Source organism: Mycteria americana, chromosome 2 (genome assembly GCF_035582795.1).
Source record: "Mycteria americana isolate JAX WOST 10 ecotype Jacksonville Zoo and Gardens chromosome 2, USCA_MyAme_1.0, whole genome shotgun sequence".
NCBI classification, from domain to species: Eukaryota; Metazoa; Chordata; class Aves; order Ciconiiformes; family Ciconiidae; genus Mycteria; species Mycteria americana.
The window spans coordinates 150,994,997-151,005,005 of NC_134366.1; the positions used below are offsets into that span (position 1 = coordinate 150,994,997).

General features: G+C 41.8%; 1 protein-coding gene across 4 annotated transcripts in view; it reads right to left on the reverse strand.

The window, feature by feature from the left end:
* Positions 1-9,641, reverse strand: part of STK3 (serine/threonine kinase 3) — a 144,835-nt gene extending 135,194 nt beyond the window's left edge. For 2 of the 4 annotated variants that reach the window (XM_075495022.1, XM_075495020.1), the window contains exons 1-3: positions 9,290-9,497; positions 1,892-1,972; positions 1,313-1,441 (exon numbers count right to left, since the gene is read on the reverse strand). In XM_075495022.1, coding sequence (XP_075351137.1) covers positions 1,313-1,441; positions 1,892-1,972; positions 9,290-9,312 — 233 coding nt within the window. In that variant the 5' untranslated portion in view covers positions 9,313-9,497. The other 2 variants (XM_075495021.1, XM_075495019.1) reach the window with 2 other exon arrangements.
* Positions 9,642-10,009: the final 368 nt, after the last annotated feature.

Here is a 10,009-nt window from a genome sequence, read left to right on the forward strand (position 1 = left end):
GTGGGAAAAAAATATAAATCCTTCCTTTTACTCCCATTCCCCTGCCTACACATTTAACAAGCTTCTAGCATTCTGAGCAGTCAATGTCAGAAGGAAATGGATTACAAGGTCCAGTGTGTTCACAGGTCACAAATACTCAGATCAGGGCTTGCAGGCAGAGGTTTTAAATAAGTTTGCAGAACAGTTGCATTCTCTTGCGCTAGACACAATGTACTCTGAGGTCTCTAGACCTATATTTAAGGATAAATATTTGAACCTTCTCTCCTCCTTCATGACCTCATAAACAAGATGCTGTGGAGCAGTACAGTCAAGGTCCATGTAACACCCAAGCAAAACATTCAGTGCAAATCTGGATGAATTCAGACTGCATTAAAAAGATTATCTTTAAATCTGGGATGAGTACTGCCCATTGCCAAACAACAGCAAATTTTTCATTTAAAGACAGAACTTCAACACTGACACACTACAAAAGCACAAACACAATAACAGACCACTTGCTGTAATACAATTCACCAAGTTAATGACTAAAGCAATCGATATTTTAAAGAAAGTTTGTCCTAACTAGAGCGCAAAGCTTTCCTGTTTGCATTTCTAGTCACAAACAATAGACTCTTGTACCACTGATCAGACTTGAATACTCACCCTAGCAAATCTGACTTAGAAGTTACAGCCAAAACCTTAAAAGATTATCCCCCCAAAAATATATACAAATAAAAAACTGATAACTCCATAGAAGAGAGGAAATGCAAAGTAATTTCTGCATCCTTGCAGACACTTGATGTTAAGGCTTCCATTCCTACAATACTAGCACTCATAAGACACCTTTATTCAGAACCATTAGAAGATTGTTCACTTTTTAAGAGGTATGTTCCTGCATGAGAGAGGCAACCGATAGAATATTCTATTTTGGAAGTTAACTGCTAGCCATTAATCTTGTGCTAGAAAGATCTTTAATCGATCTTCTGAAACAGGTAATTTGGAATTCACAAGGCCCAAGACATTTACAGGAAATATTAACCTTTGGGCTTGCCAGTGCAAGTAAAGTGAAGCAAGCATAGAGAATTCTAAGCAGAGGCAGCTACTTATTCTTTCAACAGCTTCTGTTCTGTACACTATTTGTACTTCCTTCAGTCCAAGCTAAGGATAGGAAGAGGTCCACAAAGTGGTTCCTTTAAGTAAATTGTCCAACACAGACTGCTTTACTTTTCCACATGAAAAAAAGTTTGCAGCTGCATATATTTCAGCTATGTTCACAAGTACAAGTACAGTTTCACATAGACTCTTAGAAAGGGAGCAGAATTGTCACACCTACCTGTCACATTGTTGCATTATAGAGATTTCTTTAATTATTTCTTGAAGATCTGACTCCACGGGGACCTGTTTAATTGCTACAACTTGTCCAGACTCTTTGTGTATTGCTTTAAACACGCTACCATAAGACCTAAAAATAAGAGAAGGAAATCTTTTTTTAAACAAGATAAACTGCTTCACATTTCCATTATGCCGAAACTTTAAAAAGTCACAGAAGCCATATGTTCATGCAGTAGTTTGAGGGTTTTTTTCCAGGCTGCAAAAAATTCAGTTCTATCAAGACCTCAGGAAAGACGTGCCTCTGAAGAATGAATCTTTGTCAAGATGTCAGGTATCTAACTCCAGTACAGGTGCAACCACCTTTGCTGCCTTAATAAACAATGGACATCAAAAATGCATAAATATATTTGGGGAAGCATGGAAGTCTACTGATGCATGCATTTGCTTTATTAGTAAAACTCGTCTAGAGAAGCATTCCTTACGACATTTACAGTCACTCTCCCTGTAACTTAATATTCCACCACATGCTTTATATACTGTTTCCCTCTGATCCCATCCCCTCATAAATAGCTGCACTCACCCTTCACCAAGTTTCTCCAGAACATCAAAGACCTCTTCAGGCTGCTTAGTTAAACTATCTTCACTTAGCTTTTTCAGTTTGCTAAAAGAAAGAGAAAAGTTATTTGTTTGTTTGGGGGGAAAAAAGACACAGAACTCCAGCAAATTTTCATACAAGTGAACAGACATGAAAAAAAGATTATAAAGAAAAACATATTCCAATGAAAATAAAATGCCTAATTAAAGTGCAGTAATAAAATTTTAATCAACCATCATATAAGATGGAGAAAGTTATGACAGTTTTTGTCATTATCACTTGCCCGCTAATGTTTGCTCAATTCAAAGCAGCATGGGACCAATTTACTGTCCAAACCACTTCCTTTGCTAAAGTAGAAACAGCCAAGGAATACAGTAAGGCTCACCTTTTGTCAAAAAGCAGCCAGCATACAAACACATGCTCATTACTGCCTAGAGTACGCCACATTGTTATCCAAGTATAAACCAATTGTTCATCCACATGAAGTACCCACTTTCTAAACTATACCACTCATAAACCAGTGAATTACACCAAGTTAAAAGCAGAACCCAGAGTCAAGATGACTCTGGGAGCACATTGTAGCATTTCACCTTCACAGGTGGTAGCAGAACACTGAACTTCCAAGAGTTGAGTAAGAGTCATTGGGGCAGTCCCTTTTGCATCTTTGTGAATGTACATAGGGACAGGTGCAACAAAATCTCTACACACCACCACCATATGTTGCCCTCCAGTTCTCTCTCACACAGTATCACCCTATGATTTCTCCCAGCACCTTCAACCCACTCTTACCACTATCCTTCGTCCTTTACAAGCAGTCCTAGCCTTTCCCCGGTCTCCAGCATTCCCATCTATCCAACCCCCCAGACTCCTGGCAGTTCTCAGAACACAACTTGGCTGCAAGCTTGCAATAGAGCCAACACTGAACATAGCACAGGAAAATATAACTACACACACATTGCAGTGAGGCCGGGTGGCTGCAACATGTAAATCCTTCACCCTGAAAGTTATAGGGAATTTTGCTGCAAGACTGAAATAACAAGTTAACTCTATATGATAGCCAAGGGTACTATTAAAGTAGAAGATGAGCTGAAGAATAGCTGGTGCTGTAGTGTTAGATGTAGACAATGTATTCCATATGCAGGAGGAGGAAAAAGGAAAAAAAAGAAACTTTGAAGCACAGCAGATCATTGAGAACTTATGGAAAATATGTTATCCTGTGACACTTCCCTGGAAATAAATACAAAATAGGGGAAGGGAGGAGGGCACGACAGAAAAGGTTGTCAGAAGAAGGGTGTTCAAAAGAAACTCCTTCATATTAAGAGATGCAATTCTGTGATATACAGAACGAATAAAAAAATACAGTGAAATGACTGATGAAGGAATTCCTGAGCCAGAAGACACTTGTTACTGCCAACTAAGTAAAGACAAAAAGTTAAAGTAATTGTACAAGCACACAGGTCATATGGATTGGTGTTAAACAAGGAAAGCAAGGGAGGGGGGAGGGTGTACACATTTATATATCAAAAAACTATTTCACAGATGTAGCAATTATATGAATACAAAAAGCATCCACAATCAGTACAGAAAGGTGCATGAACTGCTGTAAAGACCATGCAGTTTGCTACAGCAAACAGGCAGGAAGCTGGAAAACATATGTTTAAGGGAGAATAAAAATCTCCACAGCAAAGGAAAGGCACAACTCGAACATGAGGAAAAACAGCAGAAAACTCAAATGAGAGCAGCTAAATAAAGTCTGCAAAAGTGGCCTACAAATCAAACACAGGAACACAACTCTGCTTGCTTTTTCGCCCTCTCTCTGCTTGTTAGGGACTAAAAAGCAGAAAGATGGAACTTAAATGTTGCAGGGAAGCACACATTTCATTACTGAACAAGTGTAAGTTGAGACAAATAAAAAGAAGAGGGAAAAAAGATTTTGCAGGTAGGTATTAAAGAAACAAATAATTCATTTTCCTTCTTTTGTTTCAAATTCTTTTTTCCTCTCTGATCAGGTTATCTGGCAGCCTTAAAGGCAGCGTTCATAGAATAAGTTACTGCAATCATCCTCTGCTTGCCACCAACAAAAAGCATGCAGAGTACACTTACAATACTAGCAGAGCCTCAAAAAATAAAAAGCATGACCACTACTGAGTCTCACAAGTGATCAAAGAGCTGCATAACAGAAGACATACTCAACAGAACAGTGGAGGGACTGAACCGTTTAGTAACTGCCAAGAAAAGAAAAAACGTACAGTAACCTCAATCAAAGATGTCTAAGAAGAGAACACATCCCCCTGCTCATCAAAAGAGCAATGCCTGCTAAAATGAGAAGGGGCGGGGGGGGGGGGGGAAATCCATACCAAAAGGGTTCCAGCAGCACCATCAACACCAAGGCACTGGTGCTTGAGAAGAGCTAGAGAAACAATCACAAACAGCCATAAACTGATCAAAACCAATATCACTGTCGAATAACAGATTATCTGGAATACTTAAGAGGCAACCTGGAGACCAAAGAAATAAGCATTCTGTAGTATTAAAACTATTTTCACATTATCCAACTTTGGCAAACGTGTTAGGAGACCAAGTAATACTTAACACTAAGGCAGCTAAATACTAAACCTATTTAGAGGAAGAAAGATGTGTCAACCTCAGGAATTTCATCACCAAATACACTGTTCAAAGTACTTTACACACCTTCACAAATATATTGTAAGAGTACAGATGCTAGGTCCGGTGTTCAAGTGACAGTATTAACACCACAGCTCTTTAAACCATAGAAAGATACTAATGACTCAGACTGTTTAATTATTTCTATTTCTAGAAGTTTAACAGAATTCCCAGGTCTTTAACTACAGAACAGCATGTGATATACCCTGAAAGGGTTGCAATAAAGAAAGCATTTATGAAAACTTCATGAGAAGCAAGGATAAGGAAGACAACTGTTGTAACTGCTTGTAAAGCACTAAGTAGAATACAAGAAAAGACTAGAAATATTATCTTATTATACTGGTTAAAAACAAGCAACTAAAACTTGGGACAGAGAAACACATCTAAGACTTCAGAATCAGCTTCTTAATCAGGAGTTGTTTGTGTGTGTCCCCTACTATCCACACTTTGAAAATGTGCAAGATAAGACATAGAGCCAAACATTTCAGAAGGATCACTGCTTTTGTAAAAGCATTGAAGTGTTCTACATGGGAAGCAAATACTATAAGCACCCAGCAAAATACCTATCTGCTAAGGCATGACTAGAAATACTGGGCGGGGGGGGGGTACAACTGAAGAGACAGAGGGCTCAAGAACAATCAGAGAGAAAGAAGGTGTCTCATTCCTCTCTCTCCCTCATGGGTCTTCTACTTTCATAGCACAAGCGTTTAAAACCGAACAAATAAACCAGTAAGTTCAGGCACAGTTTTATTCTGGCCACAGGATACAAGTGCCATATATATATATATGTGAGAAAGTCTAAAGGAGATGTGTAGAAGACAAGTATAAAACCTGGGGAGAAAGTAATTCTGCTTTTGTTTGCTCTAGGAAATCACCAGGTAGTGACTATAGGCTATTTCAGTAGTTTTCCAGGAGAGCTGTTCCTGAAAGCAGGAGAACTAACTAAACTACAATTCCAGGACAACAAGAGTTGTCAAAAGGATTTTCTTGTTCCAAGCAAGTTTGACTTCCTGCATAACACGTAGTCTCTTAAACAAGAAAAATACATCCTAGCAAAGAATTTTACTTTTATAAATCCAGTTGGTGTGAGAAAACATGCATACTTAGCATAACCAGAATCTTACACGTCATTGAGTACGTCAGCAAAACTCCACATAAGTAAATGCAGAAAAATGTAGAAACAGCAAGAGGCACCCAAGACACCCAAGACTACCAATCCTAGCATAAAGATCATAAAAATCTGAATTGGGACCTGAAAGAGCAAGAGATATGTTTTTTTCCTCCCAACATGAAAAAACAAAGTATGACTTTAGTGTCCTATGGTCATTACATGCAGACTTTACGAAATAAATGGGTGATGTGTTACAGAGGTAGGCATTAAAAAAAAACCTGAAAGCTAACAAAGAAAAATAAAGCAGGACTAAAGAATAGAACTCCACCAGTTACTGTCCTGAGTTATGGAAAACTGGACAGCTGCTCCATGAAACATGAATATATGCGGTTTATTTTGCAGAAGAACTAGCACACTGAAACATTTAAAATGAATGGCTGGGATCAATTATACTGATATATTAAAAGAGAAGCTAGTAAGGTAAATCACTGCAGTCATCAGAAATAGAGGTGGCATGTGAAACTCTTGAGACATTTACACTGCTTTACACCGTTCACACAAGAAGAAGCAAGTTTAAGACAGTTTACATTGTTGTATTGTGTACTTACATTTAGTTTTCTACCAATAAAACCCAAGCAAACTTACACTTTCGTCCCATCATTTTCAGGAGGAACTTGACAATTGTCATCCATATGACCCTTACATGCCCATTGACACAAAAATTAAAACCAGCATATTTTTCAGCAAATTTTCATATTTAAAATATGAACAGACAGTTCATATTTTAAAAACAAGTTTTTCCCTTCCCACAAAACTTAAATTTCAGTGAAAATTAAACTGCCTGTTTAAAGAAAGGACTCAAAAACATTCATTAACAAGCTCCATGCTTGTTAAGAGGCCTTTTATTTGGCAGCAGCGTGCAGGAGATGGGCAAAATTAAAAACTATGTATTTGACAGAAATGCGTCTCTAGCTACTTTCCTTTTCACTTGTATGCAATCTATCTCCTCATACCCAAGTATGCCAATATATACAGAAAAATGCAATGATAATAACAGGGGACAATTACAAGTCTCAGAGGCAAATTTTGTAACTGACTATTTCAAGAGTGAATGTCCTTTTTAGTGAGGGAAAGAAATATAAAGCACATTTGAAATACAGTTAGAAATTCAGATGCAAGAAAACACTGTGTCAACTACTGTACAAATTGTTCAGTATAAACTCAACACCTACTCTAATTTTTTTTAAAAAATTAAACAAAATTATTCTGAAAAGGACTCCTCCTTAGAAGTCTTTTGTTACTGTTGCAGTGCATTGGTCAAACAAGAAAAGCTAGTGATTTTGACCCCCATTTAAAAGCCACAATGGCCTAGCCTGTCACTTGGGCATCATCACTGCTACTTTCTGAAGGGCTGTTTTAAAGGTTTACACAATACACAACTGTGTTGTGTGTTCCTTCAGAGGGAAAGGAGGAATAAAAGTTATTCCTGTACCTGTGAGAGAACACTGGGATTCTAGGACATCTGCGCAGCTTTGAAGCATTCATACAAAATTCTTGCAACCTTTAGATGAATGTCTTGCACTACAGATATCACAGCAATAGACCCCATGGCAACAGATCAACTGCTCCTGTGGACAGCAAGCACCAAAGTAAAGAAGTCTAGTGCTTACATCTATTTCGCCAAGTAAACATGGCGCATCCATCCCAAGCCACTACTGCATCCAAGGCAGGCATCAAAAAAATTCAGCCCACAAAAAATAATCTGTACTCCTTCTAGACTTGCAGAAAAAGCGGGTGGCCTAGCAGAATAGTTGGGAATGCCGAACAATCAGAAAACTGTAAAAAACAACGGATAAAGGGGATCCATATGCACATTTATGAAAAACTTAGTTCAAATCTTATGAAAACCTGAGTTAATATCTTATTAAAAACTGAGTTCAAATCTTCCCTCCCTAAAGAAATAAACCCATTAAGTTCTCATCACATTCAAATTTCCAGAAATAAGCTTCAAAAAACATGGAAAGTATAAAAACACGTCAGGGAGTTTAGAAGTTCTCTCATTAGCTTTCTAATTCTTCCTGACTGAATCTAAGGATTTAAACAGCTCCTCACTTTCAATTAGGCCAGACACACACCTCCAGCTTGGTAATAAAGCTAGAGCAAATCCCAGATCTTCAAAAAAAAAAACCTCTTGTAGATTATGCTAACTTCAAGTTTTATTTTCAATCCTTTGATATCACCAGATCCCAAGCTTTGCACTGGTGGTGGTAACATTGATTACTCCCCAGACGTTCCCATTTCTTCTCCTAAACCCTTGCTGGTGCCTGTCCTACTTCCTTTGAGACATACAGCACTGTCAGCCTGAAACTACAGTGTAGGCCTGTCCCTTCTCCCCTCACTGCCTGCTAAAAAACACTCTACATAACAACTACGGATCAATTCTTGGTCAAAGTTTTCAAGTAGTAGATACTGTTACTTGTTGTATTATTGGAGGGGAAAACAGTAGAAGACTGCACTCTTCTCAAGTCCTGTCATCCTGCAGGAAGCTGTTTTAAAGGACTTTAAAGATTTTTAATGTAGAATGTAAGTGTTTTAAAGTAGAATGTAAAAATTGATTTATTATCTTCTACCACCAGTTTATATTGTGTAGTCCCTAGATTTTTCATTAAATTAACAGGAAGCAAGAGTAAAATACCTGGAGCTCTACGACAGTAAATATATATGTAAACTGTGTAACTACATTCTGTATACCACACAACTACATTCTATGTAGTATATAACTACATCCCTGAAAGGACTGTTCCAGCTTAAACATACCATTAAGTTTAATACAATTAAAGCAAAATTATTTTGTGCACTAAGATGACAGTGTCACATTTAAAGCAAAAGCTCATGGTTTCACATCATTACACATGCACACAAAAAGAAGTCAAATGATAAATGCTCAAAAAAAACCCACCCACGTAGAAATTAATATGACCAGATAGCATATATATTTCAGAAAATACATACACTGTGAGAATACTCCTGATTTTTGCCTCTTCCCACTCCCTGATTTGCAATTGCAACTATGCAACGCCCACCCCCACAAGCATCCCTCCATCAGCAGGACACAAGGGCACTTTCTAACGTGGAAAGATAAGAACAACTACTTAGTTCAGGTCTGTGGAGGAAACCGACATATCAAGTGCACAGACCCCCAGGCCACAAAGGACTCTTCTCGGCGATGAAGTTTCCCTCATTTCACATCAAAATGTTCCTCTTGTAACTCAACCTAAGGATTTGCCTCCATCTGGACGTTTATCCAGGACGGTTACTTTGGGAAGCCCCCCTATAGAAGACCTTCATCAACGCAACACAACCCCTCCGGCCGCCAGGCAGATCTCAGTCCCCGTCGTTGCCCCGCCGCCTCCCTCACAGCGCCCAGGACCGGAGCCTCCCGAGGCCGGCGGGGGGCCGGGGGGGGAGCGGGCGGGCGGACCCGCCCGCCCGCCCGCCCGCCCGCCCGCCCGCTCCCTCCCGGCCCCCCGCCGGCCCAAGGCCTCACCCCGGCCGTGCCGGCGCGCTTGCTTCCGGGAGGGGAAGGGGCCGCCAGGGAGGGTCGTTACCTCTTGGGCGCTGCCTGCTCCATGCCGCTGCTGGCCCCCCGGCCCCGCCGTCCGGAGGGGGGCTCCCGGCCGAGCCCCTGGGCACCACCGGGCCGGTAGCCGCTAAACTCCTCACAACTTTCGTGCGAGCTCGCTGGCCCTTTAAACGGGGCTCGCGCCCTCCCTCGGCCGCCGCCGCTCCCGGCCGCTCTCAGGCAACGCCACTACCGCTACCTACCCGGCTGCCGGCGGACGCCCGCCCCTTGGCGCCTCTCAGTGGTTACAACCCGAGCCATCGCAAGTGCTGATTGGGCGGCGCGGAAGTCGCTCAGAGCGGCAGGAGGGACGAGGCCCCACCCCACCACGGGAAGAGCGGGCGGCGTCGCGCCGGCGGGAGGGGAAGAACATGGAGGCGGCGGTGCCGCCGGGGCCGAGGGCCGCGCTCCCGGCATGCTCCGCGCGGCTGTGGCCCGCGGGGCACGCCGGGAGCTGTAGTCCTCCCGGCGAACCTGCCGTTCCCGTTCCTGCGGGAGCGGCGCCCGGAGGGGCCTGGCCGGTGAGGCAAACCGGGCGGTGGCGAAACAGAGACTCGGGGCCCTGAGGCGCTGCCGGGGCGAAGGACAGCCGTCCCTCCCACACAGGCTGACCTCATCCCCCGGCTCTTGGAGCTGGGCCTTCGGGCAAGGGCAGGCCTGGGGCAGAGCCGCGGCCTGAGGCGGAGGCTGAGGGCGGCTCTTCCCC